This window comes from Cavia porcellus, unplaced genomic scaffold (genome assembly GCF_034190915.1).
Source record: "Cavia porcellus strain 051 isolate PalLab524CR breed Dunkin Hartley unplaced genomic scaffold, mCavPor4.1 scaffold_1, whole genome shotgun sequence".
Lineage (NCBI taxonomy): Eukaryota > Metazoa > Chordata > Mammalia > Rodentia > Caviidae > Cavia > Cavia porcellus.
In genome coordinates this window covers 69,846,387-69,860,845 of record NW_026947484.1, presented here as the reverse complement: position 1 = coordinate 69,860,845, position 14,459 = coordinate 69,846,387, and the positions used below count along the sequence as shown (strand labels likewise).

Sequence of the window (14,459 nt, the reverse complement as noted above, 5' to 3'; positions counted from 1 at the left end):
GACCAGATCTTGGTCAAATGAGCCTGAACATTATCTTCAAAACTCATCTTCAAAACCTTCTCCCCCTCTGGCCTGCAGTGTTCCTTCCCTAAAGCAGCTGAGGCCGTCATTTAGGAATACGTGATGCTCCTCGGCTTGTCCTTTGCTTGAGATGCTCTTTCCCTGCCTACATCCCCAAAATCTCCAGAAAGAATCCCATCGCACACCCGCTAAGGCCCACAGGAGAGCCTCCGCCCGCACCCTTCTGTCCCTGCTGTTACACAGTCCACTGTAACAGTGGGCGTGGGGGGCACGCCCATCCCTCAGTGCACACGTAGAGGTAAGGTCACAGCTGTCACTATGGGCTGCTCCAGCCTCCGACACAGGACAGGAGTGGGGAGGAGGCAAGCAGACTAAAAGGGTGGCCTCAAAGTTTTGTCTTGCTTTTACATCTAAAGTGCGTTGTTCTCATATAGTTTTGTCACATAAGTATAATAGCAGTGTTTTCAAAACCATATGCTATAAGACCAAGAAAACTTCCATAAACCATACCAAAGCTGATGACACTACTGGTGACATGAGGTGAATTGGGAAAGGGTCAATAGCATGAGCAACTAAAATCTTCCCCATCTCACAGCCACCGCTGTCCAGCAAACTGTAATTCTTAGGTGCAGGAGCTACATTTCATTTAGTGTTATGCTTCTAAAGTCCAGCAGTTTGCACCTGGGTGATTAATACATGTTTGCTGAATTAATAGGTAAGTTTAGTGACCCAGAATTGATTAGGTTTAAAACACTTATCTAACCCTCATGATAAAACTTAACACCTTATGATTATATGAAAGGTTTTTTTTTCCTTTTCTTTTTCTTTTTCTTTTTTTCACCCTTAAGGATCGTTTCACACTAGGCTACTCCCCCAGCCCTTTCTTTAATTGTATTGTTTATTTGGGGACAGGGTCTCACTGATCTTCCCGGGCGTGGCTGGTCTTTTCATCCTCCTGCCTCAGCTTCCAGAGTGCTGAGATTACAGCCCTGTACCACCAAGCGCACCGTGAAATGTTTCCAACAAGCTTACTCAGACATTCTTCCCAGTTTGATCCCCTGCTTCCCTTCCCTTATGCCAACACCCGGGTCTCACAAAAAGTCACACTTTTCACTATTCCCCAAACATCTCCGAAGACCCCCTCTGCTCCACCAGGTAAACTGTTAGTTATTCTTGAGAGGGGAGTTACTGTCTCACTTGACTCTGGACACATTTCCCAAAGGTCTCAACCACAGCTCTTGGTGCAAGGATACTGTTTCACATGTATCTCTTCTCACAGATCTGTGAGTATCCGTTTTAGGCACAAATGTAATCCCAGTTGAACCAATAAATCAATGACTGTACCAATAAAGGAATCAAGCAAGCAACCATCTGGCAGTTTCTAAAAAGGTGACATGCTCTGCCCACCTGTGCCCTGCCACGTGTCTTACAAAAAGACAGGTCATACAATTTCATGATCACACTCTAGAAATGTTTCCAATATTAAAATTTGGTAAATTTCAATATTACTTTAAAAGATTTCAACTCCTTACTACCTCATTTTAAGAAATATTTAGAATGACTCTTACAATCATTTTCAAGCTTTTAAACCCAAGCTTTAAAGTCTTCTACTTGATGGGACCTGTCTGTGATAGCTGACCCTTCCTAAAATGTCATCAGGTACCATTTCATAGGCTGTCTATCTCCAAGCTTGCTATTTTCATTTAGATCTTGCCCTGGTGAAAATTTGCAGCAATTGTGGCCATTCAGTGTAGAAAATGAATTAACATTCTCCACAGGACCCTCCTTGGACAGTATATTAGTAGGCTCCTAATGTAAATTCCCACCATCACCTCACAGCCTGTTTGCCTGCTTGCTGGTTGTATGTAATTTAGAAGAGAGAAGAGGAATGTTTGTCTCCACAGGATGCTGCTGGGAGGAACTGAACATGGCAGGCGGATGCATTGGGATCAACCGGAGAAGGGAGAATGACAGTGGATATAGTTTACAGTTGTCACCAAGCCAACAGGACTCAGTAAAGCCAATCTTTACTCCAATTAGATTTTATTTTGTATGGTCAACAGATTTTGTCACTATAAGTGAATTATGGAAAAATAAAAGAGAATATGCGTGATGAGATTTGAAGATCTTTGGTGCAAGAAGTTATGGAGACTTAGTCAAGCATGTGCCAAGTTCTGCATGACCACGGGAATTTCTTATGCAGCAATTTCTTAGGACAAGTTTGCTCTCAGCAACCCTATCCACATTTCACAACTAAAGTCAATAAAATAAAGAAATGGGCCAGAATAGTCTCTAGTTTGACAAGCACCAAAGTCCTCCTTTCCTTTCTCCTGGACATATAACTGTATTGATCCCCTGCCCTCCTTCACGGGTGAGGATTACACTGAGATTGACTTGCGGCCAGGGGTGTGCAACCAGAGTGAGGCACGCTGCTTGTGGGCCTGGCCTGTTCAGTCTCCCACGTTTCCACCACCTCTAGACATGGGACTGAGGGTCCCCCAGGGCTACCCTGGGATCTGTTGGAGATAGTGGAACCCTGTCGGTCTGAGTCCCAGAAAGAATAAGAGGAGCAGAGAACCTGTCTGCGCCTCACAAATTGTCCTGCACTTTTAAGGGGTTAGGAAATAAATGTCCCCTGTGCTACACTACCACATTTCCGTGCCTGTTTAGCACTGCCTACCCTGGCAGTAACCGAGGACTCCGGCACTCTAGGGTCTTTCGTGAACTACGTAGTCTTAGTGTGAAAGGAAAAGCAGCTCCAACTCCACTAACCTTGGGGTGAGGGTCATTTTGGTGACGAAACAAAAGCAACAAAATAATGATGACTGATAATTTCCCGTGGTGCCTACCATGCGACAGACTCTGTACCAACTGCTCCACCTACCTCATCTCTAGCTCTCAGAATAATCCTGCCTAGTAAACACTAAGTTACAGTGATACATTTGCTCTACAATACTCAGGGCAGGGAATGACACATAGCCTCGTTTCTCTAAATTTAGACATTGGTCCCTCTTCTCTAAAATGATTAAAGAGTCACCAGAAGTTGTATTTTAGGAGGCTGAGACATGAGGGAACCCTGGGATACAGGTGCTTGAAAAGCAGAGAGGGCTTCCAACCATCAGGCCATCAGGCCTCCAGTACTGACCTGGACACGCGGCTCTTAACATCACGTTAACATCAGCCCTTCCTCTGTCACAAGAGCACCATCATCTCCTGTCTCAGGACTCAAGCTCTCTTCTGTTTCCCAAGTTGGCTTTCTCTGTCACAGCAACTGCCAGTAATAGGCCCCATCAATTTTCCAGAAATCTTGAAGGAAAATTGTTATCTTGTCACCTTTTGCAACCTCTGTGACCTGCCCTCAGTGTCCCAAGGTATTGGCATCCACCTGCCTTCCTAGGATGGCACCAGCACGAAGAGACATGGGTCAGTGGGTCAGCAGAGCATCTTCCATCTTCAGCTGGTAAATTCAGTCAAGTATTACCGAATGAGGTGTCCAAGACCACGAACTGTCCAGTACAGAGCTTCTGTTCAAGTCCACCTGGCTTAACGATCATGAAAACTGGCTACCATTCCATGTGATCTCTTTCTTCTAGGAACGTGGCTCTAAAGGGCTGTGAGAATTTTATGACAGTAGAAAGTAATTATAAATGATTCTAAATAAAACAGAATGCTGGCACCATTCACCGAAATCTAAGTCTCACCACTTTTTCCTTGAAGTTTCCAGGGTCGCACAAGGAGATACTCTCAGTTTATACAAAAAACATGCACACATAAAATACAAATAAACTAAGAAAACTAATGAAATAATTAATTTACAATGTCATTTTGATATACTGTGCAGTAGAAGCAACCACTTCAGTGTCATATTAAAACATGTATTCTGAAGTCCTATCTAATGACTTGTTCTCACTACCAAACATAGACAAAAATCTCACTTGATTTATCCAAATGACACTCTTATTAAGATTTCCAAGTTAAAATTTTACTAAAATAAACAACTGAACTTTTTCCAGGAAGACAGAAGGGTTTTCATTAAGAATATGATTTTCCATAACGTAGGAATGTGATTACCAGATCAACAGCTATGCGTGGAAGGAGATCTTAGTGAGGAGAGGTCTGTTGTGATGTCTTCATCTTTGTTTATTTGTTTGTTTGTTTGCTTGTTTGTTTTTAGGTCTCACATTTTCTATTCCATGTTTCTAGATACAATGGCTTCTCACTTATAAAATAAATGACATTTTTGGTCTTTATTTGTAGCTAGTGTTATGTAAAAAGATACAACAGAAAGAGGAAATGAGAGAAGGAGGGAGAAGGGGAGAAGGAGAGAAAAAGCAGGAGGAAGAAGGAGCCAGATTAAAAAGTACAAAAAGAGAAAAAGGAAGCACTTTCCGGTGGTGGTCTATATTTCTCAAGGCTCAGGTAAGAGTAACTGGAAATTAGGCAACGTCCTTTGAGACCAAGCTAGAGGATTCAGACTTTGGAAATCCCACCACCACTCACAAGCCCGTCCCTCTGGAGAAGAGATGAAACAGGACGTCTTAGCCTGACACTATTAAATCTATGATTTATCAGCCTCTCTTTGTTCCGCTTCCACGCTCTTCCAGCAGCCTTCTGATTATAATCCAACTTCCAAAGCCTCTGGAGACACCGTGTGAGGACCAGGCTGATAAAAGTTTTGCAGCTTGCATCGGTTCCATTCTTCACTGCGAACTGATAAACTAGCATGACAGCCCTGCTACCAAATAGTAAGCATCGTCATGTGACCAACAGACATGTAACTGTTTGAATAAAAATAAGAAAAAGAGCAAAAATTCGGGTGGACACAGAAAATTCATCCGTCCACCTCATGCCAGACTCAAAGGAGCTACTTGTGGCTATGCTCAGCAGGAAGGAGTGGCTTTGCTGTGGACTCACTGGGAGCAGATGCTGGCGGTTTCCTTGATACAAGAGAAGCAGAGAGAACACCAGAAAGAGTTGGTAGGCCACGTTTGGATTCTCTTCCTTTTTTAAAGAAAACCTTACTTTTTTGTTTAATTTCTTTTGTCAAACATACACAAACTTTAGTCTAGCTGGTTTTTTTAAGTTGTTTTAATTTTATTTTAAAGATAGTAAAATACAACAAAACAAGACAGAACAAAGCCACTCAAGACAATGCAGTGAAATTGGTACAGCACTTCCCAGGATACTGGGTTAACAGTAATTGGTACCATAGTACATCTTGTATCATCACAATAGTTGACCATTCAATCAGAAATAATAGAGCCAGGCGTGGTGGCTCATGCCTGTAATCCCAGCACTCAGGAGGCTGAGACAGGAGGATCATTGCGAGTTCGAGACCAGTTGGGCTACAACGTGAGCTCAAGGCCAGCCTGAACTGCATAGCAAGACCAAAAAAAGAAATAAAATCAAACCAAAAAGACCAAAAAAAGAAATAAAATCAAACCAAAAACAGAAAACTTTAAAACCAATCAAAACAATACTGAATAGAGCAAAATAATCAGAACAAAGCAAAACCGTGAAAACAGTATTGGCCTTCAAAGACAAGATAGAAGGAAATCCCCCATATTTGCTATATTGCGTATGGTCATCCTCCCAAGAGATGCTCAGGCCGCTGGCCCCGGGTCAGCATAATCAACCAAATACAAGCATTTAGTTGTTTTATGTGACTTAGTTGCTATCCAGGCTGACCTCAAAACCATCCAGTTGCTAATGGCACGAGTGGAGAGGTCAGGGGACACAGGACATTTGATTCTCAGCCCATGCACTGGTAAGCTCACGGGAGACACCGACTTATTCTCTCCCTCGTCCTCCCACAGCTTGAGCCACTTCCCAGGAAGACTGGCTCGTTGCTTTCTTGGTTGGTCCCCCAAGTTCCAGCATGGCTCATTCTCAGGAGACACATTCTCTCCCTGACCCGCCCACAGCTTGTGCCACTTACCAGGAAGGCTGGCTCCTTGCTTTCTTGATTGGTCCCCCAAGTTCCAACCAATTTTAGTCTAATTGTACAGAAAATACAATTTGCAACTGGAGTCAAACATAACAAGATAAATCTAAATCCCTGGCAATCTGGATCTCTATCGGCAGGTCACCCTCATCCCCTCATAAATGGCTTTCTGAGTAGGAAAGGCCTAGGAAGCAGAGGCGCAGATCAGCTAATCCCCATCAGAATCAGATTCAGCCAGAAAAGGGGAACATGAAAGGGGGGCCGGTGCTACTTAGGTCTCTTCTCACTATACACAGATGAACTTTCTCTGATTACTGGCCAACCTTAAGGTGTAGTTTTCCCAGACTCACAAAGCCCAGCGTCCCGCTGGGTATCTCAAAGTCAGCGGTTCTGAAGCCACTGCTTCAACAGAATCTGCAACAGGCAAGGAGGGTAGATGGGTCATAACTGCTGGTGCTGAGCCTGAGGCCCCAGGTTCCCTCTCAAGAAGGAACAAGAGAGGGTACCAGGTGCCCAACAAGAATGCAGCTGTCTTAAGCATCAATGCTGTCAGCCAGAGTATACTAAAGTCAGCATCGGCCAAAGGATCCCAGGGGCTGGAGAGGGTCCGGGAGCTCTGCAGGCCACAGGGGAATCCATTCACCTTCTGAGCTTCTGACAGAGGACAGCCGGTGCAAGCAGCTGATCCTTCTCAGGAAGTTCTTCGCACCTCAGTGAGGTGCAGGTGGTGAATGCTACCCTCCATCTCTTTCACCTTCACTTCCATCAGTGCCAGGAGGCCCTGCTGTTCACTCAGCTTGCAGAGCAGCCACCGCTGGGCATCACTGGTACACAGGAATAGGTCAGCTGGAGAAAAGTACTGTGGCAAGCTCGTCTCTGATAACAAAAATTCTATTCCAAGTTTTAATGCTTTCATGATGCTTCTGTTTCACTTGATATGTTTACTGCTGCTCTTCATTCTTCCCCATATTTCACTGTGGAGGGCTGGTATGCCCTTTAATATTTCATTAACAGGAGAAAATTCACATCCACTGATTTCTTCTCCAATGGCCCTTTAATGCATCACATAGCTTGGAAGTTTCATTCTCATAATTACTCCAGCCACACAAAATTCAATAGGACACAGTTGAGTCCAATGAATAGGAGAAGCAGTCTGCTTTGGAATATTAGGTGCATTGGACTGGTCCAACATTGTGAAACCTACACCTCCCCTTGTGAACAGGAAGCCAGATGCTTGCCTTTCCATGAGACATCGCCCATTTGCTCAAAAAACCAAGAAAGCTGCTCTCCTCCAACACCTGTGTTCAGCTGTCACAGAGCTAACACTTGGTTGTCCAGTGATGACATCCTAAATTATCCCTGCTATGAGGAAGTGGGACACCGCCCACCAGGGTGTCCACCATCATAGCTCACGCACCCACTGTGGCTTTTTCTGCTTCAGGTTGGGACATGTGAGCACCAGGAGGGGGACCCAGGATAAATTCTCCCTGTTGGCAGCCATAGTGCTCTTAGTCCCCAAGCCCCACATGTCACCTGGACGCTTGCCTGATCTTTGGGTTTTTTTAATCTGATGACATCACTGGGTCTCAAATTTCAAATCCCTGATTGAAGCTATCTTAGGGATTCATGTTCTAGTCATTATAAGTGTGCTGGCTAGGACGACAAAGCCATCTATGTCATTGATTTGCTCTAGTTTTAAATACAAGCTCTTCATTTAGCCACTGACTTGGTTACTCAGCTAGTAAGCATCATTTTCAAGTCTTGATGGACAAAATAGAGGTGACCCACAAAGTCATGGATCAGGTTGAACAAAATGAGGTACAGTGTACATTGAGCACTGTACCCATCAAATACTCCCCCTTGTGTCAGACACACTTATTTCATTGCTCTTATCACTTCATGAAGTCTTCTGGAAGTCACCCTCCATCATGAGTCTCTTTAGTTACGCCACTGTAGCTACCTTGACATCTTGAATCAATTCTAACTGTTGACCTTGCATGGTAACTGTGACTCTGGGGAAGACTCAGGAGTTGCATGGTGCCAGACCCAGTGAATAAGGCGGAAAAGACATCCCACAGTGTTTCCAGACTTTCTAGCACTCAGCAGCAGCATCCACCATATTTTTTTAATCACATGCCACAAAGACATTCGTTAAAGAGGACTTCCAGAAATGCTTCAGAAAGTGGCGATGGTGATGGGATTAGTGTGTTCAAAGTGATGGGGAGACCTCTGAGGGAGATTATTGGCAATGTGTCTTTTACTGCAATAAAATTTGTTTTAATTTAAACATTCATTGTACGTTTTATCAGCTCTCATACATATTTCCTATTGTAATAAGAGAAACCTATCATCATAATGATTATTATTGTAAGATCATGGGGAATTGAAATTGTATAAATTTCTTTGTGTTGAAGAACCTTCAAGACAGAGACTGATTTTATCTAATAAGTTTAACCTTAGGGTCAAGCCACTGTGGTAAGACTCAAAACGTATTTCTTGAATGAGATATACATTTGAACACCTTAATATTAATATTAATGTTAATATTAATATTAATTGAACACCTTTACAAAGCAAAGAACCAAGCCTCAAATCTCCACTACATCTCTCCCCCTTCCCTGTTCCTTAGAGAACCCCCAGAAGCTGTCCAGCAGGAGGCAAAGCTCTCATCCCCTTTGTCCAGGCCAAGTTTATCTTTGGGAGGCTAAGGCAAGAGCACTGCAAGTTCAAGACCAGCCTGGGATAACTTAGCAAGACCCTGTCTCAAAATACTCTTTTAAGATATTTTAAAATTTAGCTGCAAGGCCCTAGGTTCAATACCCAAAACCTCCAGTTATATCCATGCGCGCGCACACACACACACACGCACACACACACAGAGTGAAGTGTGAGAATCTTCACAGTGTGAAGATTCTAAATGAAACTGCTTTTTACACCCCAAAATGTCAACAATGATGACTCCAATGTTGGGTTGTATATCTTGTTCTAGAGGACCTTCCTCAGACAAGGGACAGCAGGAGAAACTAGATAAGAAAACCTGACTCCATCAAGAAGCAAAGTGAGTAGGTAATACTATGAAATGGTGACTTTTCTGATTTTAAGCTATTTAATTAGACTTTAAACCAAAAAATGGAGCCATGAGCTTTTTCCCCTAAGAAAGGAAAAAAGAGCAGAATCACTTTTGTGTTTGTCATGAAGCAGGTCCACTGAGCATCTTCTGTAAATGTTAAATAATGATCACGTCACATCAAATACGAAAATCCCTTATTATTTATTAAATGGATCCCTGGCTCATGAGAAGCCTTTTGAATGAGGTTCTCAAAGGACTGTATAAATGCTCTCTCATTATCATTCACCCACAGTTGAAAGGTAACTATCTTTATCTCCATTTCGGAGTTAGGGGTTAACAGAAAGGTGAAGCAAATTATATAAACTTATACTGAAAGTCTGAAAATGATAGAGGCCAAAATTTGTTATCCCTTGAGGACTAAAAGCCTTTCTTTGAAAAATTAAGCAACTTACCTAATTATTTTTAGGGCTAGATCTCACATAAATATAATATTTTATGCTGCACGTGACAGTATAGAGAGAGAAGTCACAAGATAATAACTGTGCTAACTAAAAAATCAGTGTGATTTCCAGAATCCTTTCTATTCTCTGTAACCACCCATGTGGCTGGAGATTTGAAATGCTATTTAAGTCTCATTTTCCTTCAGAAGCTAACCTCTGTGGAATAAAATGCTGTTAAGGGGGAAAAAAATCTTTTCTGTCATTTGACTTTAACTTATGATAAATTAGCTTCAACTAGTTTCTTAGAAAATTGCCCAAGAAATGACTACAGAAAATTAAATACCAAGACTTCAAAGAGGCAAACACACAGCCTTCAATTCCAACCTCAGAGAATAATCTTCCCTTTCTCATGCTTCACAGAGATGTGAGTAAAGAAATCGTACTAGGGCATGGTAATGAACCATCTTTCAAATGACTTCCCTATCAATCTTCTTTTCAAAGGGTAATAAAGTGATGATTATTTCTAGGCAGTTTCTGGGAAGTTATCATCTCATTTCAATAGTCACCAGTAAAGGACGCACTCTGGTGCTACCATCAAGAGTGACAAGGGCAGGAGGTGGGTGAGAATTCAACAGTAGGTGTAGGTGGCTAAAAAAGCTATTTCTTAGAAAATTAAAACAGAGAGATCAAAAGAACTGTGTTAGGTCTTAAAGAATTGGTAATCATTTCCTTCTAGATTAAAAATGCAAATCTGATTTATTACCTAGCAAATGAATGAAATCCACCGTCACTGGAAGGCTTTGTCATTTCTTTTAAAACCAGTATTGCTGAAAGCATATTAGGAGCCATGCTTTGTTCTAGATGCTGATGACTCAGAGTGTGACAAGCCATAAGAGCAACATGTCATGACTTCTAGAACCACAGTTCTCACTCTCCTCTAAAATAACTGTCACAAACTACAAAAGGCTTTTAAAGAGTTGAGTGAATGATTGTTGAGAAGTCTTAGCCACCCAGGATTTGTTTTGCAAAGCCATAAAAAAAAAAAGGTTCAGAAATACTCATTGCTGTATGAAATTTCACTCTTCAGAAGCTCTAAGATGGCAAGGGCAAAAGTCACCCCAGGAATGGGCAGCCTCACAGAAAGAAAAGCTTATGTATTGGATGCTCGGGGAGGGAATACCCTGAATCCTGGCTCTCTCTGGTCCAAAGGTTCAGATCCCATCTGTGATACAGGCTTTCTGCTCAGAAATGGACCACACAGTTCCTCAGGCATCCCTGAAATCAGCCGAGCTCTATGCTATTTGCCTTAATTCTTTTCCCAATCTTGAGTCTACTGTCTGGGCAGGTAGGATATGGGCCACAGCTCCAGATTTGACATTTTCCCTCATGACTCAAATTTTTCAGCACTTAATAGAAATCTAAAAGTGAAACCAATTAAAAGACAAATGACACTGAGAGCTGAGGGCCACAATATGCTATGTTCACTGTTGCATCTTCTTTAATGCAGCTCAGAAAAAGACACTCGATAAACTGTTGAACAAAACTGACAGAATGGATATACCTTTGCTTTGTGATCATGAATCACTCAAGGAATATCACACCACATGCAAGCAATCCCAGCGAACTTTGCCTAGCAGCTCATCTTTTAAAATTGTTGTTCTGAAGATTTTTTCTTAAAATTAAAAAGAAAAAAAAAAGCACATCACAGATAATTGAAATCAAATTGTATTTGCTTTCAAGTTCTGTTCCAGATAACAAGAATTGGGTCAATAAACTGATGGCTCTGGTTTGACTTTTGGATAGGCAAACTCTGTTTCCACCATGTAACCCAGAACTGAAATGAGCACCAAAATTCTTATTGATTTATAGAATAGGTTTAACCCTCCCAAAAACTATTAACTATTTATCCTCATTACCAACCAAGAAATAACATAAATTCCCTGCTTCCCACCAAGACCAAAGCAAAAGGGATAAAAATTAACCCTCCTATTGGTTCAAACTTAGAAGAATCAGATGCAAATATTGGCCAACTAAATCTTTGGCTTTCCACCCCACTATGTGATATTTTCCCTGAAGTAACATATGAATGCATGAGTAGAGATTTTAAAACACAAACTCAGAAGTGAGACAAAAGTCAAAAGACAACAGGCAAGCTGAAAACTGTGGGCAGAGTGCCAGTAAGGAAAGACAAGCAAGAGGAGAGAAGATGCCCAGGCCCCTCCCCTCCACTTGGGTACAAAGCTCATGGGTGTTCTAGGGTCGGGTGACAGGCACACCACACACGTGCTATCCAGGATTCCAGAGACTTCTGCTTCAAGCCACAGAAACCAATGACAGTTTCAAGGCAGACTGGGACTCCACAGTGGACAGACACACACCTGCAGAAAGTGTTATCAGCTGAAACCACCTCCTTCTTTACAGGATACGGCTCACAGTATTTACCCAGTACCGTAGCATACATGGCTTTGGAAAAGGGACAAGTGTTACACACTGTGATTTAGTCAGCTCCCTAGTGTTCCTGAGCTTCAGGGTAGGGAACCCTTTCTCTAAAACTTTCAGTTTTTGTTCTCTTGTAAAGACAAATTTTAAAATACAATGTAAGCGTGTTAGGATTAGAGGCCCCTTTTCCACCTTCTTTTTCATTTACACTTATCAATCTTATATTGTTTTTCTTTGCATCATCTTGCAACTGTTGTTATTTCCTGATTCCTCGTTATTTTTAGCAGATCTTTCCTTTTCAGTTCACTAGCTGCAATCTGGTCTTCCAGGTCTGAAAGTCTGTCTTCACGTTCGTTGACATGGTCTTGCCAGCTTTTGATGGAATTTTTTATTTCCTGGACATCTCTTTCAATCTGTTTCATGCATTATTTCTTTCTTATATTGTTCATTCAAGGTTTCCATCTTTTGGCAGTGCTCCTCAACTTTTAACTATTTCTCCTTTAGATATGTTCAGCATTTCTTTTATTATGTTTATCATTTCTTCTTTTATCTGAGAGATTATTTCTGATCTGAGTTCTTTATAGCTTCACGGAGTTCTTTACTTGAGTTGCTACCATTTCAGATGTTTTAGATGTATGGCTTACATTTTCTTTTATATCCATGTCTCCTAGGCTTGTTTGGGATGGGCTAGAGGTTTGAGATTACATTTTACTCTTTCATTTTGTCATTTTCCTGTGTTCCCCTGGAGAAGCTGAATGCAAGATCTCACTTGCTTCCTGAGTTGAGGATATCTGCCCATACTGCAGGGAGTTTCCCCAGTTGAATGAAGATCTTTAGTCAGGCCTTACTAGGTCCCTAATGGCACTTGAAGGCTCCTCAAATGTGAGGAATATGCTGGGTGGGCATTCAGCACATCTCACGTGATACTGTGAGGCTTCCCAGCTACTTGAGATTGCTGGGCACCACTCTGCCAGGTTCTGAGTGGCATACCAAGGCTGAACAGCTAGATGGAGTACACCATGCAGGCCTTCAGCTCATGCCACATAGTGCACCAAAGCAATGCAGCTGCTTAGAATCACTGAGTGGGGCCTTGTCAGGTTCCAAGTGAGGTACTGAGGTTCATGGCTGGATGAGGTTCAGGTGATTCCCTGGCCACTCAGGGTCACTGGGTGGGGCCCAACCAGGCCCTGAGGGACCCACCTGAAGGTCCACAGCTATTTGGGGATACCGGTGGGGCCCTACCAGGTTCCAAGATACCGAGATTACACAGCTGGATGGGGTTTGCTGTGTAGGCCTTAAAGATCCCTTTTTTTTTCTTGCAGAGAAACTTGAAATTCTTACATCCTATGACAATACTCACTCCTATCTAGATTTGATCAGTACACTTGCTGAAGATTAGCACACTCAGGAGTGTGCACTTCTCAATGCAAATACACCCTCCTCCCACTGTTGCCTTTCAAAGCCTTGTATCACTGGACAGGAAAGAATAGGAACTCAAAGAACCTTTTAATGTACATATGTGTATATATATATATATATATATATATATACACACACAAAAGTACAATCTGGAGGTAAGGTGGTGAACAACAACAGGGGCCAAAGTCTGCACGCACAGTGAGAAAATAAGTTAAATTCATGCGCCTGGTTCTTCAGTGCACAGGATTCTGCTCCCAAGGAGAACAGTGAGGTATAGAGGAACAGTCTTGCCAGCTGAGTGGCCCTGGTATCTTCCTGTAGACCCTCAGGATGTGCAGAGGTCAGTATCTAGGCAAACCCATTCCTCAGAAACCACCGAAGTCTCTGGGCAGTGTGAGTTGTGAGGCTCAGAGGGCACAGCCCACTCGTGAGGCTGCCCTAGCAGAAGCTCTATGTCCACTAATCTGTGTCACCACTGTGTTCACGCCAAGGTGGCAGCCATCATCTTCTTGCTCCTCTCCTCAGAGTCGTGTTTGATCTTCTGAGGAAGCTCCACTCACCGGGCACCCCTCAGCTGGCTCTGCGTCCTTCTCAGGTGCAAAGCTGGAATTTATCCTCCCAGGGCAATAGTCGTTTCTTTTTAAATCTGTAAGAAAGACAAAATGGTTTCAAGGGAAGTCCAGGAACACACTGATCACAAGGACTTTCAACTCTACCGGGGTTCAGTGAGGTCTCAGCTGCTCGGGGACACAGATCCTACAACCCAAACCCTTGACCAAGTCCAATCCCAGGGCCTTGCCCACCTCAGGAAAAGCTGCTCCTCAGGTCTGGCATCACCAGAGGAGCCTCATCTAATTCTCAGATGAAATGCCTCTAAGCCCACCCTCTTCCATTCAAAAAGAAAGTATACCAAAAGAAGAGAGAAAGAATCTTTGGGACAAGGATATGCTTTAAAAACATTTGTGCACCTTTTTGTGCTATGCTGAGTAGATCTGCTAGCCTTAAACATGATTTTCTAGGGAGCCGGATGTGTCACTTAGGGGTACAACTCATCCTTAGCATCTGTGAGGCCCTGGGCTCAATCCTCAGCACCAATGTGGGGAAAAATGTATGTCTTGTATTCTTT

At 42.7% G+C, this 14,459-nt stretch overlaps 1 protein-coding gene across 2 annotated transcripts in view; it reads right to left on the bottom strand.

Annotated features, from left to right (window-relative positions):
- Positions 1-13,401: 13,401 nt before the first annotated feature.
- Trpm6 (transient receptor potential cation channel subfamily M member 6) overlaps positions 13,402-14,459 on the bottom strand; it is a 141,673-nt gene continuing 140,615 nt past the window's right edge. For both annotated transcript variants that reach the window (XM_063249709.1, XM_063249708.1), the window contains exon 39: positions 13,402-13,979. In XM_063249709.1, coding sequence (XP_063105779.1) covers positions 13,855-13,979 — 125 coding nt within the window. In that variant the 3' untranslated portion in view covers positions 13,402-13,854. The remainder of the gene's footprint in view (positions 13,980-14,459) is intronic.